This window comes from Amblyomma americanum, chromosome 4 (genome assembly GCF_052857255.1).
Source record: "Amblyomma americanum isolate KBUSLIRL-KWMA chromosome 4, ASM5285725v1, whole genome shotgun sequence".
Taxonomy (NCBI): Eukaryota; Metazoa; Arthropoda; class Arachnida; order Ixodida; family Ixodidae; genus Amblyomma; species Amblyomma americanum.
The window spans coordinates 144,785,126-144,807,101 of record NC_135500.1 but is presented as its reverse complement, the minus strand read 5'-3'; the positions used below and the strand labels follow the sequence as shown (position 1 = coordinate 144,807,101).

General features: G+C 46.0%; 1 protein-coding gene across 1 annotated transcript; it reads left to right on the top strand.

Annotated features, from left to right (window-relative positions):
• Positions 1 to 362: 362 nt before the first annotated feature.
• On the top strand, positions 363 to 21,966 carry cass (apoptosis inhibitor cassowary). Its single transcript, XM_077661908.1, has 11 exons — positions 363 to 562; positions 867 to 1,028; positions 2,240 to 2,557; positions 3,894 to 4,124; positions 9,227 to 9,409; positions 11,331 to 11,515; positions 11,810 to 11,903; positions 14,600 to 14,725; positions 17,449 to 17,492; positions 19,917 to 20,059; positions 20,549 to 21,966. Exons 1-11 carry the CDS (start codon positions 494 to 496, stop codon positions 20,632 to 20,634), a joined length of 1,641 nt encoding a protein of 546 aa, XP_077518034.1. The 5' UTR covers positions 363 to 493; the 3' UTR covers positions 20,635 to 21,966.
• The last annotated feature ends 10 nt before the right edge of the window (positions 21,967 to 21,976 follow it).

Sequence of the window (21,976 nt, the reverse complement as noted above, 5' to 3'; positions counted from 1 at the left end):
ACGCCTTGCGTAGATCGAGTGCTAGGGCGATGTCAGGGCGGCCTAAAACTTCGGCCGTGCGGCTACGTAGCAGGAGCAGCCTCTCGTTTGCTTCTAGTTTCGCTCGTTTACTTCGCGTACTTCGCATATTTCGCGCGCAAATTGTAAACGCTCACGCCATATAAACGCTTCACATTCGATGCACTAGATGTCAGCACCTCTCAATTCTCACAATATGTTTCTTTTCTTTTCATGCTTACTGAGGTTTTGAAATCATATTTTTAATGACTTCCTTCGGGTTTTTTAATCGCAGTAATTTCGATATAACTCGTTGATTTTATTTTTAATTCTGCTTGCAGGCAGTGCTTCTCCGTTCTTATCGGTTTCTATGCTCAAAATCTGCGGCCATGTTGTGTACGAAGCGGTTTTCTCTTGATCGCGCTAAACACGTTTTGCGATTTTAATGTGACATCTTGATCTTTTCCCGCTGCATTACGTGTTAGAGCCGATAAAGATGGATAAAGTGGATCTTCTCTACAAGAAGTACGACGTCCTGGCGTCCGCAGGGGACAAAGTTTCTGAGGTTAGCCCACTCTTACTATGAATGGTGGATCCAGCGCCCGCCTTCAGGCCTTAGGCCTACTCAAACGAAAACGCCGGCTCTGCGCCCGTTCACTGCTGTCTGTTGTTAAGATTCTGTGCTAGACACTGGTGAGAGGCACTGCACACTTCGTTTGAACTTAGGGCGAAGCTGATACTTGCTTCTTTCGTCGGCATGGTTGGGTGACGTGCGCTGGCGTCCATTGGTTTGTCTAGACGAACTCGCTGCACCTTTTACAGTTAATTCGTTCTCGTATGACCTTCCTGTCTCTTTTTCTTTCCTCTAGCACGAGAGCGACTACTTGGACATCTTGGACTCAGTGAAGGGTACGCCGAGTGAAAAGCGCCTGGCATCCCAGTTCATTGCTCGGTTTTTCAAGAGCTTCCCACATCTGGCCGAGAAGGCCATTGACGCCCAGTTGGATTTATGTGAAGATGGCGATGTTGCCGTGAGTGACACTGTTTTGCTTGTCATTGCCGTTGAAAGTGCCTTGCATGGAATTTCAAGTGAAACTTGCCGTACCAGCAGTTCGTACGAGAAGGGGTGCTGGTACGACTCACTTACACTTCTGCTATAAACCTCGCTACGAACCTTTTCAGAGTTTTGTGAAGCACTTTTCCGTACAGTTTACCGGTTCATATTAATAGCCAAAATTGAATCTATCAGGCGCATGTCTTGTCAATGGAAGAGAGCCATTTTTGAAAGATGCTTATTAAAGGAATACACATTGTAGATGCCTCATGCAGATACAAGAAAGCTGCTCATACAACGTTTGTATGTAATGTATAAATCCACCTTGTACTACTACACTTACCTTTAACGCTCGTGCTTGGCTCACACAACTGCTATCGCTGTGGAGCATTGCCCATTAAGTCCAAGACACCAGCACAATTCACCTGTTTTCAGCATGTGTGCATTTGAGCTGTAGTGGCTACATTCACTATCTGCACATGCATGTTGGCTCATATCGCTCTCTGATTCGACAGCTAAAGCCCCGTAGCACTGGTGTCTGACAGTGGCAGTATGTTGTCTAAGGATATCCCTATTCATAATGGGGATCGTTAGCTATGGATGACATGTTTTTACTGTATGGCCTTGTAAGTAAAAATTTCTGCGGCAGTGTTGATACCATGTAACTAGCTCTGCCATCGTGAGCCCCGACACTGGTAAGATGCTTAGATAATTCTGGGGCAGGCCATTCCATTGGCAATTAGTGGTGCGGGAAGCAGATTTCTAGCTTCAACAGCTGGGCATCTGAATGTTAAGGTATGCATGCAAGGGGGAAAGAAAACCACATCCACCTTGCATACTAATGTTTAATGCAACACGGTTATCTTAAAAAAATTTCAGATAATGCCAGTTGATGTTCTGTCAACTTCGTTATCACAGTGTGTGCCAGCTTGCATTCGGTGTGGCCATCTTTGCCAAAATGTGTAGTTTATTTGCTGCCTGTTTGATGCGAAGAAGCCTTTTGCTTTTTGGTAGCGTTAAAGGGTGTCGGAGCAGTCTATAATGTTGACACCTCTGCCATGTTTTCCTTTTCCTTCTGCTGTTGTTTTTTTTTTTTTTACTGCTGGCTGCACGCATGACCATATTTCTCTGTAGTTGGCAGTTTTCCTAGGAGTGAAACCTGGCTGAAGATTGCTTCTGATTATGCAGATCCGGAAACAGGCAATCAAGGACTTGCCGAGTTTCTGCAAGGACAGCAAGGAGTATGTGCCAAAGATAGCGGATGTGCTGGCCCAGCTGTTGCTGACGGAGGACCACACTGAGCTCCTCGTCATTCAGCATTCACTGGTGACCTTGGTCAAGTTGGATGCTCGGGGCACGCTGGGTGGAGTGTTCTCTCAGGTGGTGGCCGGGGAGGACCTGGTGCGGGAGCGTGCCATCAAATTCCTCTGCACCAAGCTACCTTCTATGGGTGCTGAGGTGCTTACAAAGGAAGTGGAGGAGTTCCTGTTGCAGGAGTGCTGCAAGGTGAGTTGAATGCTGACGTCGTCTTGGTATTTTCTTTACTACCGTTAAGTTGAAGTTGCACTGCAGAAAAAAAAAAGCAGAATTAAACTGTAGATTCACGCAAATATCTGACTTCGTTCCTGTTTTTTGCTGGCTTTTCCATAGCCATATCTGGGAAGGTGCTGTCATTAGTTATAGTCATAATTCATGGCATTAGCAGGTTCAGAATAGGTTTTAGTGAGAAAGCACTCGTGCGCTCGCAAACATTCACAAAGAATCTTGTCACCGTACATATGTGTGTTCTTTCAATCGTGTCGCTGCCTAGCAACCAGAGTTAATACCCGAGCTTACCCGGGTTACTCGGGTAAGTTCAGAGGAGCGTCGCACCAGCTGTGCAAAAGGCTGCTTGGGAAGGGCAACACGGGTCGCACAATCCCTTCCGGTGGCTGTGATAGAAACGACCACCTGCCAGTACAGTGGCACAGCGGTTAAGCGATGTGCCACTGTGCTGGTAGTGGTATGAGGACTCGCCGCCTTCTATGAATGTTTAGTAGGGGATGCCCAATTCTGCATGTATGGGCAGTATCCCACTAAAGATATGGCGTCATACCCTTCAGGTGGCACTTAAGTGTCCCGTCCAGATGAAGAAAGAACACCTGCTTTTGCATGTCTAAACCCCTACCCATCTTTCATTTTTTCCTGTGCATGATGTGCTGGAAGGCAGTGTGAAAAAGTAGTGTCAGGTTGACTATTGTGCCAAGAAGCTTCTGTGGTCGTATTTAGTTGAGCTGTTGCTGTTTTCTGAGAGGAACTCTGTTGGGGAGTTGCGGGTATGCAGCTTGCAGCTGCAGACGGCTTTGTGTTTCCATGTTGCATGGCAGCTTCTCACTCATGTGCCTTGACATTTATGTTGTGCGTGACATTGGTACCGTAGAGCAGCTTTGGTGTTCGATTTATGAAGAGTTCTTTTCAAATGTAACTAAGTTAGGCCACTGGGCTTAGTTACAAGCTTGTTCTTGTCACTTAATTGTAATTATGCAGTCAATGTTTTTAAAGGTTTCTTGTGTTCAAGGATGCTTTTATACTCTAATGGTTGTCAGGCCCGGGCAGAGGTATGTTTGTTGGGGCCAATGGGCGATTTTGATCATCGGGTAATGACTTGGTAATGACACGAAATTCAAAGCAATGCAGGATCTGAGGTGCAGCTAGCAGTTTGGCTCCCCCTCTCTGGCTGACACACTCAGCTTGTGGATTTCTGAAAAATATCAAGCTTTTGGTGCAGGTTCTTCATGTTGAACATAAAGCTGCACTCACTTATGGCATAACAAACACCACCTTTTGCTTGCACTATGTGCAGGTGATGCAGGACGTGACAGGACAGGAGTTCACGAGCCTGATGCAGCTTCTGTCGGGACTCAAGCTTGCCAAGACCATCCCTGGACAGCAGGCATTGGTAGACCTGGTCGCAGAGCAGGCCGATTTGGGCAAGCCACTCGGGGAGAGTGGTGGGGCAGGGGATGCATCCTCCAGGCCAGAGGCTCTTGCCAAGCTCGTTCAGTGCATCCGCCAGGCCTTGTTGTATTTCTCGGTGAGTAGGGCTGTTGTGCCCTTGTGTCTGGTATTGCTACAATGGGTTATGACTAGGGGTGTGCGAATATTGAAATTTTCTAATACGAATCGAATACGAATATGAAGAAAAAACGGGCTTCGAATATCGAATATCTGGTCAGCGCAAAAAATAAATTCAGGAAAGAAACAAGCAAACACTGTTGCTCATATTTTTATTTTTTTTTTTTCAAAGTAGTGTATGGCCATTGCAACTGAAATAAACAAAACTAAACTGCCTGAGCATCGTATAAAAAAAAACAATGTGCGCAGAAATGTATACTACTTAATTGAACAACATAACAGTATCCAACCTGTAATGTGGTCAGGCAAAATTAATTCCATAACATGAAAAGACTGGAAACAATAACATTATGGCTAGTAAAACCTTATTAATTTGGAGTTCTAAAACCCACAGAAATCGCCTTGTTATTTGAGGGTCGATTTATAAAATGCTCCGCGGCCCCGGAAAAAAAAGCTACCAAAAATGCGGTAGTCTTATGAGGCAGCTCTATCGTGCAAACAACTGTAATCCCGTGACGAGCACCGAGTTTTGGCGTGCTGGAAGAAATAGCGAACGTGAGCGAGATGGGAACGCACATTGACGTCGGAATGGCGAGACTGCTTCTAAAAGGGAACAAAAAGGACCAGCGACGCGTCAGTCAGCGTCTGAAAGCAGCACGGTGCTAAGATTGCATTACTGGCGAATGCGCAGGCCGACAGTTGCCATTGCCACGGGCGAGTGGCGAAGCTCAGAAACCAAAACTATGCAGCCATGTTATTTTTGGGGCCCTCCGAACGTTGTCACGCCTCTCGTTATGCCCACTTAAGTGGTGCATGGGTTACAGTGCGCCACGCAATAGGCGGGATTTTTACATGATCGCTTGCCCTGTTGTGACGCCTCGACTTGCCACTTCGAGAACCTCACACAAAATTCCGCAAGTAGGCTTTCCCGCATAGCGTAGTTGACCAAAACAAAATGGCGGTGGTCACACTCGGAGAGTTAAGGTGACAGAACGAATTCCATGGGTGTGGGCATTAATTATATAACATATTACGGAAGGATAAAAAATAAACGCGCTTTCGCGTTGCAATTGTTAGAAGCGGGTCGTCCCCCAACTTCTTCACAGCACGTGTGGTATATGGGAAAGCCCACTTGCGGAATTGCGCACCAGGTGAAGCCTATCGGCGTCGGAATGCGATTGGTCCACGCGATAAACGATGGAGAAGAAAGAGAACAGGACCTTTATATTGTTTTCCTGGAACTTTAAACTCTATATTCAGATAATGTGCCCAGACATTGAACTTTTGCCACAACCAAATTTACGAAAGTTGGCGCAGTATACCATCGCGAATTCCGCGCGAAGTATTCGCGAATTTTCGAATATTCGGACATTCACGAATATCATTTCTCGAATATGAAACATATTAGGTTTGTATTCGAAATTTTGAATATTCGCACACCCCTAGTTATGACAGCTGTAAAGAAAATTTTCATCATCATCAGCAGCAGCATGACTACACCCACTGCAGGGCAAAGGCCTCTCCCATATCTCTCCAATTAACCTGGTCCTTTGCCAGTTGTGCCCACCCTAGGCCTGCAAACTTAATCTTATCCGCCCACCTAACCTTCTGCCGCCCCCTGCTACGCTTACTTTCTCAGAATCCACTCTGTTACCCTTAAGGACCAGCGGTTATCTTGCCTTTGCATTACAAACCCTGCCCAAACCCATTCCTTCCTCTTGATTTTGACTAGGATGTAATTAACCTGCGTTTGTTCGCTCACCCACTCTGCGTGCTTCCGGTCTCTTAACGTCACACCTACCATTTTTCTTTCCATGGCTCGCTGCGCTGTAGTTCACTTAAGCTGAACCCTTTTCGTTAATCTCCACATTTCTGCCCCGTAGGTAACTAACCGGTAATATGCAGCTGTTGTACACTTCTATCTTGAGGGATATTGGTAAACTGCCATTCATATTCTGAGAGAACCTGCCATATGCGATCCACCCCATTCTTATCCTTCTAGTTATTTCCCTCTCATGATCCAGATCGGCTGTCTTTACCTGCCCTAAGGAGTATTCGTTTACCACTTCCAGCACCTTGCTGCCAATTGTGAGCTGCTGTTCACTGGCTAGACTGAACGTTACTTTGGTTTTCTGCATGTTGATTTTTAGACCCACCATTCTGCTCTCCCTGCCTAACTCATTGACCATGATTTGCAGTTCACCTCCTAGCGACTCAGCAAGGCAATGTCATCAGCAAATCACAGATTATTTTGGTATTCTCCATTAACTCTTATCCCCAACTGTTGCCAATTCAGGCCTCGGAACACGTCCTGTAAACAGGCGGTGAATAGCATTGGCGAGATCATGTCTCCTTGCCTGACGCCCTTCCTTATTGGAATTTTATTGCCGACTTTATGGAGGACTATGGTAGCCGTGCAGTTCCTTTATATATCTTCCAGTATTTTGACATAAGGCTAATCTACACCCTGATTCCGCAATGCCTGTATGACTGCTTGGATTTCCACTGAGTCAGATGCCTTCTCGTAATCAATGGTCTATATATAGGGGTTGGTTATATTCTGCGATTTCTCTATCACCTGATTAATAGTGTGAATATGATCTTTTGTGGAATATCATTTGATTGATTAAAATCTGAGGTTGCCCTGAGTCTATTAGCGATTACCTTAGTAAATACCTTGTAGGCAATGGACAGTAAGCTGATCGGTCTGTAATTTTTCTAGTCATTGGTGCCTCCTTCTTTATGAATTAAGATAATGTTTGCGTTCTTTCAAGCTTCTGGTACGGTCGAAGTCATAAAGCATTGCCTGTACAGGGTGGCTAGTTTTTCTAGCACAATCTCTCCTCCGTCCTTCAACTGATCTGCTGTTACCTGATCCTCACCAGCTGCTTTTCCCCTTTGCATTGCTCCTAAAGGTTTCTTTACTTCCTCTTTCGTTGCTGGCGGGATGACGCATTGTTCTGCGCTGTTTTCTCTCTCATTAACGTTCTTATTACATTGGCCACTGTATAGATTTGTGTGGAACTCTTTGGCTACTTTAACTACCTTATCCAAATTACTAATCACATTGTCCTCCTTGTCTCTTAATGTGTACATTTGAAATTTGCATATGCCTAGTTTCCTCTTCTCCGCTTTAAGGCTACCTCCGTTCTTTAGAGCATGCTCGATTCTCTCCATATTAAACTTCATTATGTCGGCTATCTTGCGCTTATTTATTAACTTTGATAGCTCTGCTAGTTCTGCTTTGTCTGTAGGGTTAGACGCCCTCATGCTTTGGCGTTTCCTAATCGGATCTTTCATCTCCTGAGATAGCTTGCCGGTATCTTGTTGAACCGTCTTGCCGCCTACTTCTACTGTGCACTCCGTAATGATAGCTGTCGTTATCGTTCATTGTATGAACATTAAGGTCGTCTTCCTCAGTGAAAGCTGAATATCTGTTAATGGATGTACATTAACAAGGTTCCATATTGATGCATGATAGGGGCAATATTAAGAGGTGGCAAAAGAACATGGGCCAACAAACGAGCTGATGACGTCCTAGTTGAAATCAAAGAGAGGATGTGTACTTTCGGGGGCAAAGGTCTCTAGGACATGTGACAACAGAAGCTAATAGCTTTGTTATTAGTTTTGGCTCACGACCGCTCTGCGTTCCAAAATGTGATAACATGCGAATGCTGTGTTCTAACATGTGATAGTCAAGTGTGCGATCGTTCACATATTCGGTGCCAATGCATCGAGATCATTCTTCATGTACCCTGAAGTATTTATAAGTCCTTGATAGTACGTGGTCAGGACACTGAATGTGGAAAATAGTTTACTACTGGTCCCCTAGGATCACAGAGTGAAGATTCCTCAAGGGAAAGAAAGCATAGCAGTGGACAGCTCACAGTCAAATGGGAAGTTGAGGTTTAGGAGCTTACAGGGCTTAAAACCTTGTTAATATGGACTTCTAGGGAACAGGGGAAATGTTTGAATTATCCGAAGGTCTGAATAAAATTATGGCCTCCCAGAGAGTGCCGTAAACAGTCCGCATCGTAGTGAATTTATTTAATGCTAACCTGACCTTTGGTTGCCTTCTTTTGCAAAGCCGAAAACTGCGCAGAAACTATTTTTTCGCAGTTCCATCAGACTGCTTACTATTTGCACACTGTCGAGAATGTGAACGCAGAAGTGCTGCAAGATAGTAAAGGTCTCCAGGGTTTCCGTGATCAGTGATGCCTTCTCACAAGCGGCATCGGCCCGTGTGAAGAGGCTCCGCCGCACAAACTGTGAACACGTGACAAGTACATAGTTTCAGCGCACAGGAAGAAAGAAAGAAGAACGGAAGGACTACTGGGGCGGAAGCGGGGTAAACACGTCATTGGAACGGTGAGGACAACTGGGCCAGCACCACACTAATTGACGTTCAGACGGTGCGCAGCTGTGCTTGACAGGGCGGCCTATGCACGGGAGATAGCTGCAGTAGCTGCTTGTCAATACGAAGGTCAGGAAAGCGCAACCTAAACTTTGTAGCCTGCCAATTTTTCAGCAACTGTGCCCTCTGACCATCATCATGCCTGCAGTTGCATGCAATCAGAGGTTTGAGGCACAACTGCACCATGCACATCAGGCTTGAGGAAGGCTGCTTCTATGATCACTTGCTGTTTTTTTGGTCACGCTTCGACATGGCTCTCCACCAGGATCCAGTCCAAATTAACCAGTGCGAGGCCAGCTGCAGCCGGGTAAACGAGTGTCCGATGCCATGCACATGCACAGGCCTTGTCTACGATAGCACTGGCAGTCCAGATTTTCTAATTACCAGGGGTCTAATTAACAAGGTTTTACTGTAGTGGGCGCAACTGATGCAGGACAGTGCTAATTGGAGAACATCAGTGGTAGAGTTCTTGTCCTGTAGTGAAAGTATCTGGGCTTGCATTGGCTAAAGAGGTTCCCTTTGTTTAATTAGTGAGGCAAAGCCAAGGTTTAGTCCTTGAATATTTTGTTGCTCTTCCTTTTGATATTTTTATGGGTATGCATTGGTGCGACGTCCCTGACCTTTTCCCTCGTGCATTTTTTGTGCAGCCATATGTGTCTTCAGCCAAGTTCGTAGCCCACCTGTGTCAGCAGGTGCTCCCAGGCCAGGTGGCAGCTGATGAAGAGACTTTGGAGATTCTCAAACTGTTGGCTGAAATGGCACCCTTTGCATCAAACCTCTCTGCAGAGGATCTGCAAACCTGCCTCAAGCTTGTGTTTGACAAATTGCTGGTGAGCAACCACATATTGTGAAGTCATCATAAGGTTTTTTTGGCTAGGGCGGTGGCATACTTGTGTAAGCGCTGCACATTTTTTCTGCAGTTTTCAGAGTGCGGCCCTTACACGGGACCGGCATTTTTCCACAAAGTTTTTCCGACTACAGCAGGGCCCCTATTATGCTTCTTTTTTTTTTTTTTTTTGCTGTGACACACGTTCGCGTTGAATTCTTCAAATACATAAGGCATTGAAAATATGCGTGATAGGACATGCACCCGACGACTGGCGCTAATTAACCATTAAAAGTAAAACAGGTTGCTATATTACTGGCAAACATCACAGGATTCTAAGTTAAGGTCAGGATCCTCCGAAGGTCTGGCGCTTGAGTGAGACCAGCAGTTCAGAGCGGCGCGCAACATGTATGACCCGGAGCCGTCAGTGTGAGATGGCGTTCGCCTGGCCTGCTTCTTAACTTGCGCGCTTCACTGCCAAAGGCTTTGTGGAAATCAGTTGTGTGTTCATTTGTAATGTAAGGTTATTGTGCGATACTAAACTGGCAACAAGATTACACCTTTTATAGTAAACCCTGACTAGATTCAAAGCACATTCTCTGTGGCTGCAATGCGAAGCACACTAAGCCTAGTGACACCAGGCGCACGGCGTGCTACTAGGAAAATGAAGAAAGGAGAGAATGCATTGAAGCTTTTTCACACTCGGTAAAGCTGTATTGGCTTTCTGCTAAAATGACCATCGAAAGCTGAGGGAGCTTACCTGCATGCAGTGCCGACGTATCTGTGAGGTATGAGGCCTACATGTGGGGCTTCCACCTGCTGCTCTTAATTTAGATTGCATTGTTACGTTGCTGTTGCTTTGGAGCGGTGACTCAATGACAAATGCTAGGCATATGCATCGCGTTCCCAGCGCCACCCTGCATCTGGCGTCGGAAAGGGGCAGCCATCTGTATGCGTCTCGCGCTAGCTCCTAGCTCCCCTTCATGACCAAGCCATCGCACTTTAGTGAATTTCACGCGGAAAGGGGTGATTGTGTTAGCTGCAGGCAGCTCAGACTTGTTCCGCGGAAGTCAAGGGAGCCACACGCTCCATTGAGAGATACTAAGCGTAGAGAGATTTGGCATAGTGTGGTCCGCTTCCATGGGGAGCCGCTGCACATGTGCAAATTGCCCCGAGGACGCCACAAGGCCCAGGTGCCGGCCAGCTGTTAGCACACCTGCCCTGTGGGAATCTATCAGTGCACGCACACTGCCAGCACGCGGAAGTGGATTGCGATGTGCTGCATCTCTCTGTTGTTGCATGCCACCATGCTGATTACGGCGTATGCACACTGTGGGTAGCACAGCTGCAGATGTGTGTGCCACGCTTTCGCCTGCACAACGGCTCGGAGTCTGGGCTGTGGTTGCGTGCGTGTTGCGGTGCCATTCCTTAGGGCATACATTGAACCAGAACCACATGCAGCTAGAGTTCGAGAAATATTATTCGCTCTAAAGGAATACTTCTAAATTTGGAATACCAAACATTCAGAATCAAATCGAATACTTCACTCTTCGAGAAAATTATCGAATATTCGCACATGCCTAGTAATTAGGCTGTGAGCATGCCTTTCAGTCAACCAGCATTTTGTTTTATCATGTACTTGGTACATGGTGCAGATTGGTTGTCCTTACATCCTTAATTGCTTGTGAGCACTGGTCTTTAATGGCAGCAGTGGCCTTTAGTGTTCTGTTTACTGTGCATGAAATTGCAGGGTGCATGACAGTCTGCTGTCTATTTAAGTGTACCGCAGTCTTATTCCCCATGTTATATTCGGGTAATTTTTGTTTGTTTCATGCATGCAAAAGCGGCCCTCGCTTTTAAACTGTGTTCATGTTATGTTCTGGTAAATTGAATTAAAGTTTTATCATTTCTCCAATCTTCAACAGGAACTGATGCCGCTGCCTCCTGCGGGTGAAGAGACCGAGAACTCCTCAGATCAGCAGCACGAGCCTGAGCTTCAGCTGAGCCACGTGGAGTGCCTCATGTATAGCTTCCACCAGCTGGCCAAACGGAATCCCCAGTTCCTCACAGCTGACGAATCAGCCGAGCGGCTCAGGGACTTCAAGCTCAGGTAAACCTTCAGCCTTACCTTGTGAGCCACAGCTGCTAAGCTCCATTTCCAGCACTAGTTTAGCAAACATTGAAAGACAAGTTACTGTTGAATAACCTCGTGATGCATCTCGTGTTTCAGTATGCCGGAGATGTCTAAGGTCCTTCATCAAGTGTTAGTCATATGTGTAGTTTGTGTGGCCTGCTTGATAAGATAATTATCTTCAAATGCCCAGTATCACAATGCTGTGCACATGCAGCGATTTCAGTAAATTATTAGGCTTCAACTATGCCTTTTGCATAATAACCTTGGCAGGTTGCAGTACCTTGCTCGCGGTGTCCAGGGCTACATAAAGAAGCTTCGCTTGGCGTTGCAAGGGAAAAAGCCTGCCGAGCTGAAGACAGACGAGGTATGTTGATTCACGTTGTTTGCTTCTTGTTCAATGAGAGCATTCAAACTGTGTCTAGTACGTAATGACCCAAGATATTAGATTTAGGACATTGTGCAGTGTTATTCATTAGTGCAGTCGCCGACCGATTTTTCGGACCCGAAGGGACCCGGAAAATGGTCCGAATAATCGAACAGTCCGAAAAATTCGTGAAGTACAAAAAATTCACTTTATTGAGATGAAATCGGCTTAAAAATGTCACTGATTTTACCTTGCGGAAAATTTGTCTTGCTGGCAACGATTTGCGCCTGTATTTGTGCTAAAGTTTTGCTTTCACTGTACACACCAGACAGCAAGGTCACGGCGTTTAGTTGAATACTTCCCACGCTTCTTTGACGGACCCGGCGGCACCGGCGGGGCCATGTTGTCCACAACCCGAGTGTGCACCACACCGCTCGTCAAACACATGCAAAGACAAGGCACTTTTCGTTCAGAGCGGTAGAACTGCCGGATGCAATCACAAAACGGCGAATGGATTTAACTTCGTGAAGACTGAGCGCCACTGGGTCAACGCGGTCACAGAAACCCAAGTGACGAAACATTGAATGGCGAACTTTACCCGCCGCAGTGGCTCAGTGGTTAGGGCGCTCGGCTACTGATCCAGAGTACCCAGGTTCGAACCCGACCACGGTGGCCGCATTTCAATGGAGGCGAAACGCAAAGGCGCCCGTGTGCTGTGCGATGTCAGTGCAAGATCCGCAGGTGGTCAGAATTATTCCGGAGCCCTCCACTACGGCACCTCTTTCTTCCTTTCTCCTCTCAGTCCCTCCTTTATGCCTTCCCTTAATGCGCAGTTCACATGTCCGCAGAGATGCGGGACAGCTACTGCGCAATTTCCTTCCCCCAACAACCAATTTCCAACATATGAGACATGCGATAACTGCCCGCGACAACGTCGGCGACAAAGACAAGTTGACGGCGATGACACATCAGGCTACCACCTCGAAGTGTCGGAGATTGCAGGGACCTTTACTGGCAAAAATGAGGTACCGAAAGTATGTCAAGCCAATCCAACTGCAGCGTGAAAATGCCCTCTACTTTCAGCCTCGGTGTTCATGAGCTAGAGTGCACTAAAACTACAGTCGACGACTGAAAATTCGGACGCCTGATTTTTTGGACATGCTTGGTTATTCAGACTTTCTCGTGGCACTGCGACATGGCCCATAGAGCCAAATTATAATAGCGCGTGAAATTTCGGACGCACCGCGACTGACTGCTTGATTTTTCGGACCTTGTTCACACTTGCCGCCAATACCCAAGCCGCCATATAATGTGTACAATGGAACCTCAGTAATTCAAACTGCAGGAGAGATCGAAAACTTGATCAAATAAAACGAAATTCAAGCTTAAAGGGGGTCTCTTGCGGTACTGAAATCCTGCACGAGTCGGCACATTGCGCCCGCATGGTTTCGAATTCGTACGGTTCTTGAACGCCTTCCGCTGCACGAACTTGAAAAGCAGAGTTTGCGGAACTCATCTATGCCGAGTCTTTCGTTCCGAATACGGAAAGAGGTAGCTGCGAAGCGCGTGGGAGGCGTACAGCTGCATGGAGACGGCGAGCGCAGGAGGAAATGGTGGTGCATTTTAAAGCGAAGTCAGTGTACCCGCAGCAAAACACACTGCAACCTTGACTTTTCTGTCGTAAAACCGTAAATAACTGCCGTTTCAAAGACAGGCAAGACGCCTCTCGTTATACGCAAGCCACCGCAAAGTGCATATCGCTGAATACGAAGCCGATTTTGGCTCTTGTCGCTAGGCCTAATGACGAAGGCCAACGTGAAAGCGGTCGCCGTCCTCGTCCGTGCACATGTCGCGCGGCGAAATTTAGTCATGAGGAGCTTTAGAATGTGAGCAATACAACTGATGCCTTCCTCCGGCATATTGGTAATAAGTTCGTGATTTTTTTCGGTGAAATTTGATTTTCCGGACTGCCTAATTTTTCGGTCATTTTCGCGATCCCTAGAGAGTTCGAAAAATCGGTCGTCGGCTGTAGTACTAGGTTCACCTTTGTTGCTAACAAGCAGTGCAGTTTCGTGGCCTATGGGTTGCATACTGGCCTCGCAATCTGAAAAGTCCTAGGTTCAATTCCCCACACCTTCTGAAGAAATTTTTTTTCTTTTATACCACGGTGCCGACATCAGGGATTTTTCATAACCATCTTTTGCGGTCAATGCCAACAACGCCAGGTTTCGTTGCTGATGAGCCATGTAATGCTTTCACTTTTAGAAAATTCTCTGGTGCCCATCACTGAAAGGGCATAGTGTCATAATTGCCAGCCACTCAGCCGGCCGCAGTGGCTCAGTGGTTATGGCTGCTGACCCCAAAGACGCAGGTTCGATCCCGGCTGCAGCGGTCAAATTTCGATGGAGGCGAAATTTTAGAGGCCCGTGCACTGTGCGATGTCGGAGCACGTTAAAGAACCCCATGTGATAGAAATTTCCGGAGCCCTTCACTACGGCATCTCTCATAGCCTGAGTCGCTTTGGGACGTTAAACCCCCATCAATCAACCAATTGCCAGCCATTCAGGGAGCTGTTGAGTTCTGTTTGCAACATTCTTAACCATGATGTGAGCATTTGCAGATAATTATTTGTCTTGTGTCCTTCTATGTTGACTTGGCTGCATTTGTGTTTTGTTTTTCGTTTTCCCTGTGCCTAGAACAAACTCAAGGTGGCTGCTCTGAAAACCACGTCGAATATTAATGTGCTTATACGGGACCTGTTCCACGTGCCACCGTCTTTCAAGTCAGCCATCACTCTCTCCTGGAAGCCTGCAGCCACAAATGTATGTCCCTGACCCTTTGCCCTGTTCGCTGACCCTCTTCCCTCTCTCTAGTACTAGAGTGGCAAAATCCCCCTTTCTCTGTTGTTCTCCGAAAATGCTGGTAACTGGAGTTTTAATAGTTTGTGGAGGACAGTTTACAGCTGCACTGAATATTCCTCAACAACAGTTTCGGCGAATTGTGGTAGGACAGTTTTTTTTTTTTTTTAATCTTCAGTGAACATATATTTTTGTGGGCCGATTCTAAACATGCCATTTAATTTAATGTAAAACAAGTCCTTGTGCTCTTATGTAATATGTTATATAAGCTTCGCTGGGAGTTAAGAAATTTCGCTGCAAGGAACTTGCTGATATGCATGCCATTGGTTTGTCTATCATAGATGTTAAGGTGTTGGTGTTCTGAAAACGTCACTTCAGAAATGGGAAGAAAAAGTTTGTATCAATACTGTGTTTTATTGTGTATGTGTACACTGTAATCCACTTAAAACGATATCAGATATAACGATATATCACTTATAACGATCAAATTTTTTGGATTTATCATTTCTCCCATTGCCCCAATGTAAACATAAACCATATATAACGATAAAGTCATCGGTGAAATAATGGCTACTGCGATAGGATTCTGGCTGCCTGGAAGGTGTTCACCAACAGAATGTCTGAAAGTTTGATTAAAAAACGAAATATTTGGAAGCGAATGACATGAAAACTCTGCCAAATCCGTGAGGGAGCTTTGCGTGCAGCCTTGGGAGCCAAGCGGCATGATCGTTGCAATCGCTGGAGGGAGGAGGGAAGAGCTTGCTTGGCCGCCGCTGTGCAACGCTTTCTCACGCAGTTTCTGCCCGTTGTGCGTTCTTGAACTCGGTACAAATAGCAGTGACTAAGCGCAAGGCGATACCTCTGAACCCCCCCTCCTTTTGTCACTAAGAATTCACTTTTTTTTTCTTAAAGTGTCAGCTTTTCTAAGCACAATCCTCAGTTTTGCACTGTCCGCAACGTGGACGGGAGCTCTGATGGGGATGGCTCGCTCGGCGAACTTGGCAGTGCCAACACGCTTTGGCTCTTGACGGAACGCCGGTGGTGGTGGCTACATGCACGTGGTAATACTTACATGCATGGGGCAATACTTGTGTTTGCTGTTTTTGCTTCTTTTCAATTTCACAGCGGTAGCTGTTAGGCACCCGTCCTTGGCTTTCGTGTCGTAGTCGTCGGCGCAACCAGTGGGGGCGCTACGGGTAGCTCTGTTTGGAACAGCTGCCTGCCAGGGCAGGCAGGGGTGCATCACGTGACCACTACACCAGTGGTCAAGTGACTTAAGTGCCTGAACAGCTATCGCTGAACCTTATGTTACAGTTGTAACCGTTCTGTGAGTTTTTTTTTTTTTCTTTTGTGATCCAGATATAACGATCCGATTTTCTGGTTTTCTCAGTATCTTTATAACTGGACTGCTCTGTACTGTTGGCTGCAGAAAGTAGAGTCCATTGGGTAGAGTACTTGAAGTTATTCATAAAATGATACATGCCTTCGTCCACCAGAGGTTCCACCACTTGTGGAATACGAAGAGAAAGCAATGGCTTTAACAAAACAGTGTTGGGTATATATTGATAGGGCTTTTTGTTCTTGGATAAATTCAATTTTATTTGTTTGTTTGTTTTTTTTTTTTTTTCAGCCCGAGCAGATTTCATATAACACAAATGAAATTCAGTTTCTGCCCATAAAGATGCATCTAACGAAATCTAGCTTGCTATAGTGCAAACGGCTAAGGACACCACAAGGAAACGAGTCGATGCATTCTAGGACGGTGCTTTCTGTTAATTGATGGTGATTTTATCTTCCCTTTGTGATGTTTTTCCTATACATGGTGTATCTTTGCCTTAGGTCAAGTTGGAATGTTACTTAATAGAAGTCTACATACAGAACATAGATCATAGGTACTGACCTGTTCCAGTGCTGTTGTGCATTGCACTTGACCATCGTAACACTTAAACAACTTTTTTTTGTGCTGTACAGGTCCATTCATTATTTTAGAAAACAAAGTTTGAGCAATCATTTAATGATTACCCTATAAATATTTGTGGCAAGCATTTCTTTTTCCTGTGCTAATTTTTCTTGTATAATTATTTAATAGCCATTTGCCACTTTGGTAAAGGAATGAAAAAAAAAATATGGAAACCGGCTGTTTGTTCCCTTCCATTGGAGGGCCCTGGACGCAACAGGTGGCACCCAGATTTTTACCCTGTAAATTAAAATATATACCACATATTGCCGTGAAAAAAAAAAAAAAAGTGTTCATATGCAAATTAGCTCCGCGAACAAAAATTCTAACTGTGGGCCGTTAACCTGGCTCACTTTTCCTGACGACCTTCCCGATCTAGTGGTAGATACCACGAGAGCAAACTCTTGATAATCTCCAAAACACGTCGCTCTGGAATCCGAAACCATAGGCCTCGGCAGTTAGGTTGCACAACAGTTTGGAAGGCATGAAAGTGCGCTTTTTAATGATGCCGTACAGTGGTAAGCTATGTAATGAAAAATGCACAAAAGACACAATAAATCTTTAGCTAGCCAGGGTAGCGGAAGCGTCAACTTATATTTGGCCAGCAGCCATTTGGGGCGCAAGTTGGGGGGTCAACTTAGAGTGCCATATTTGTTAACAGGTGGCAGAGGAATTGTGAAAAGCGAATTCTGTGCCCTCTTATTTATCAAACTTCTTTTCTTCTTTCAAGGAAAAGCCGGCTTCTGACAATGCTCAAACAGTTCCTTCATCTGGGTAAGCAGCCTTCTGTGCAACGTATCTATATATCCAAGGCTCTGCACGAAGGTTTTGTGCTGCTCTGTTCAAAGCACTTGTTGCTCTGAATTGCCTAATATGCTTAAAATTGGCTCATGCTGCTTTTTTCTCTCTCTCTGTCTCTCGCTTTCATTCTGCGTTTCTCAGAGGCTCATAAGGACAGCCTTTGAAGTATTGTTACATGTCATGGTGTTTGGGAAGTAGGTAATGCTGTAGGCCTAAATTCTTTCAATGTAAGGTGTCCGACTTTCTCACCATATATGCACCAAATTAACTCCATAGACTACCATTTGAATCTACAGTGCAAGCTCCTTTATTCGACCCCCGTTAATTTGGAACTCTGGATAGCTTCAACTGCTGGCTCAGTCTCTGCCAGCGCGCATGTATGTCTGTGGCATCAGACGCTTGCTATTTCAGGCGCTAGGGGTCTTGCGCAGGTTAAAATTCGAACGGGCTCTTGAACAGAGGCTACGTCCAGGTATGGCCAGCACGGCTTGAGGTAGTTGCTATAGCCCTTCTCAAAACCTGAATTCCATGCTGCATAGTCCCTTGCGCACCTCTGACGTGCACGCGACGGCAGGCGTGGCGAACAGCGGGCGGCCCCCGTATCCAAGAGCAGTCCGACCACTTAGTTTCGTTCCCACTTTTCTGCGCTTCGCGCTAGCCCACAGCAATGGCGGCTCGACCAGCCAGTCAACCTTACCTAGCTGAACCCTGTTTCAAACGCCGACTGATCGTCTCTGGCATTTCTTTTCTGCCTTTGTGTGCGTGTGCGTGTGCGTGCGTGCGTGCGCGCACCATTTCTTTAACTATTGTTCGAGTTACATTCTTCCATGAGTTTGCCATTCAACACAAACGGCGTGTGACGAGCGCGCAGCTTTGGCAAACTCATTTAAGAATGTAACCCGAACAATAGTTAAAGAAATGGTACCTATACTCCGTTTCATACATCACAGGTGCAACGCTGTCAAAGCTAGCGTTCTTTTTTGCCTGCAGGCTTATTACATGACACATTTGTCATGAGCTCGATGAAATGCACTCTTATTGTTGACGACATGCTGTCGCTTTCTCAAGCCGTAGACCACTCGGCCACAGAGCAAGCGCGGATTAATACGCCTCCCTTTATTTTCCCATGTGGACTACTTCCGTACCTTTCACAGCGTTGCACCTGTTGCATGAAACGGAGTATAAGAAAGGTACACACACACACACTTGTGTTTACCATTTCTTTAACTCTTGTTCGCGCTACATTCTTCCATGAGTTTGCCAAAGCTGCGCGCTCGTCACATGCCGTTCGTGTTTATGTGCTGAAGCCTCCTCATATGCGACAGTGCCACTTATGGTGGGTTTCACGTGATAGCAGTGGAACTCCACCGCATCACATCGTGAAGGATATAGGAGGCCATTGCGATTCTGCAGCGGTTCTGCTTCGGTGCTCCCAACTGTATGCACACGGTAAAGCATTGATGGAAATGTGTTTAGTAATTAGCCAAAGAATTACCAGAGAGCATCCTCGAGAGCCATGCCATCACCAACAACTGATACAGTAAAGACCCTGATATAGTAAAGATTTTTTCTGGTCCAAGTCACTTTAATATAGAGGGGTTCTACTCTGTATTGCTTAGGGCCATTCAACATGTGGTGCGAAAATTTTTGCCTGCCCTTATGGCATGCTGCTTGCATCTTATGGCGTATTCTAATCAGCGATCCGTAGCGTGTTTTCTTGCTTCACAAACCAAAGAGCATGTTTCAGTGAATGATTTGGATTCAAATCCCAAGTTATCTTTGGTGGAGATGGATTTTGTGCTCCTTTGCGAATTCAGGCCTCTGCTCCAGATTTCCAGGTGGAATACACCGTTGGTAATTTCAACGCCAAGCTCCACGTGAACTAGAAAATTTTAATTGTATTGTTGCAGATTACAGCAGCTTCTGGGATACCATGTTTCATACTGATGGGCCCATGCATCGCTGAAGTGTGTAGCCAGTGTTACGTTTGTACAAAGACTTCTTGGCATCCCATTACCTTCATTTGCATCAGGTTTGCGGGAATGTGAAACTTAAGCCCTGTGGGGCAGAAAACTTGCTCACTAGTAGATTCTGTATTGTGCATTGTTGGAAAGAATGGGTAAATCACAGTTATGATGCCTTTGCCCTTTGTTGGTTCTTTACACGACAATCTTTTCTGTTAACCGCACTGTATAAAACACTGAAAAACCGGTGCATGCCTTTTTCTAATGACTGTCTTTATGCTAGTGTATATGCATTCCATAGCACTAGCATAATCACACTTGTCAGTGCCTCTTTGAGCTAGAGAAGAGTGCGTACTAGGGCTTGTGCATGCTAGCTGAGCTGTGGAGCCATGTAACCCTTGCGAACGCACTGTGGGCCTTCCTTGCATCTCAGGGCGAAAGGAGAGAAGCGGCGCATCACTTTCCCCGAGGACGCGAACAAAGGCGCTAAGAGGACGCCGCCCACATCCAAGAATGAGCGGGAGCTCTACAGTCCTCCAGGTGGGAAGTACAGCACCAAAGTACAAGGCTTTCAAGGTGAGCAGACTGCTCTGTTTCTAGTGGCTGCCTTATCACGAAAGAAAGGCTAGCTGCACTCCTTTGTTGCTAACTCTTGGCATTCTGCTCTGCTGGTAATTTTCAACTTGAGCTCAGGAAGAAGTGAGCATAGACTGGCCGTGGCCTTGCTTTCACACCTTGTCATTGCTCTTGTGGTAACCAGGGTGCATGGAATCTTAATGAGCCGAAAGAGCTGTGTAGTGCTGCATTGGTTTTTTTTTTTTTTTTCATAATCCATTCAAGGAGAAACTTGATTGCAGTTTACATATCACAAGTGGAATATTAGCACCTTCGTTGTGGCGTCATTTCCTGGTGTCAGGCGGTCATATTACGAAGCAGAAAAGAAGCTTTCCTATTTCATAGTGGTTCTTGATGCGCCTGCCTGAGAAAGAAAACCTGTGTAGCAGCTTTATGAAGGATTGTATTGTGAAGAGATCTGTCTCACATTGCCCCTTTTGATTCTTGCAGCACCTGCAAACCGGGGCGGTGGCCGCGGTGGCTTCAATAAGTTCCGTGGCGGAAGCAGAGGTTGGCGGGGACGGATATACCCGTGAGCAGCCGAGGGCACTGGGCTACGCATCTTTTCACATCTCCGCTTCCTCCCCCCTCCCCACCAACCATCTCACGTGCATCATTCGCGTTTCCAGAATCTACTTCTTTCATCGTCAGCATTGCCCTCCCATGTTTTGCTGTTGATATCTGCATTGTTTGCCTTGTGATGCCTATCTCCCTGCCTCGCTTCTCGTCCAGTTTTCAGGTGTGTCAGACCATGGTGAGGGAGCAGGCACGGCACTGACAGCCCAACCACCAGACTGTGTGTACAGCTTTTTTTTTTTTGTTGTGTGTGCGTATGTGCTTTTGAACCTTGTCAACTTGTTTCTGCCTTTTTAGGGCATTTAGATGCTTATCTTATAATTGCTCATCTACTGAATCTACTGTGTGCATTTGTGAGTGGCAAAGCTATTTGAGGCAACTTAGCGGCAGGGTTCGTTGTGTGTGAGAGGCACGATCTGCTGTTGCTCCTTAACAGAGAGAGCACTTTAGGGCTCATGTGGTATGTATGCTTTTGTAGATTTCGCGTGGTAATTGTGTGCTATCAATTGAGCCTTGTGCTTTGCTTCAAGTTTTATTATTTCCTGAGCACATCTGTGCTTTCTTTTTCCAGAGGTGTCATTTGTCACATTTGCATATTTGGGGCATCCTTCATAACTTGCCATTTGAATCTTCCACCATGCATAGCACCAGTGACGGCACAGAGCAGCACAGAGCATAAGCTCCCTTCATCGTGACTGTGTTGCTCATTAAAGAGGTTTTTTTGTCATCGGGCCAACCTGTAAATAAGGCTTAGGTTGTGCAATCTGATTTCTGAAAGGCTGCTTTGTACCCTGTCGGGTTTCCTTCCTTTTTATTTTTGTGCCCTCACTCTCTCTGTAGGATTTGCATTCGCAGTCATTTAGAGCATCATGAGAAGGTACTCCATCTTCATCAACATTGATCGACTTGCCATAGGCTCAAGGCACGTTATTCTGTGCCTTGCTAAGATGCACAGGTTAATAAAAAGTAGGCCTCCTTGTTTCAAGTGCACTGGTTTGAGATGGGAGAGGCAGGGGACTGTTGACGGTCAATGATTGCGAAAGAATTGGCGCTGCTCTGGTCGCACGGTGTATGTGGACTGCGTGCAACGGTGGCACCGATGAAGTGATCTGCTGGTTGGGCTGGCAAGCAGATTACACCTGCCAGTCGCTGGGGCTTGCCAAGATTGCACTTAACACATCGGGAGACAAAGGCTTCCTTGCTGGGAGTTAATAAATTTTGTGATGCTTCCTCCCGCAAGTTGGATGGGCAGTTTGTATAACATCAAAATAAAGTGTTTTTAATTAAGCCCAGCAGTTTGTG

Excerpts from the sequence above, each read along its gene's own strand:
- cass (XM_077661908.1), top strand. The coding sequence starts at position 494 with ATGGATAAAGTGGATCTTCTCTACAAGAAGTACGACGTCCTGGCGTCC. Across the intron at positions 563-866 it reads CAGGGGACAAAGTTTCTGAG|CACGAGAGCGACTACTTGGA; the intron begins GTTAGCCCACTC and ends TCTTTCCTCTAG. Across the intron at positions 11,904-14,599 it reads CCGAGCTGAAGACAGACGAG|AACAAACTCAAGGTGGCTGC; the intron begins GTATGTTGATTC and ends CCCTGTGCCTAG.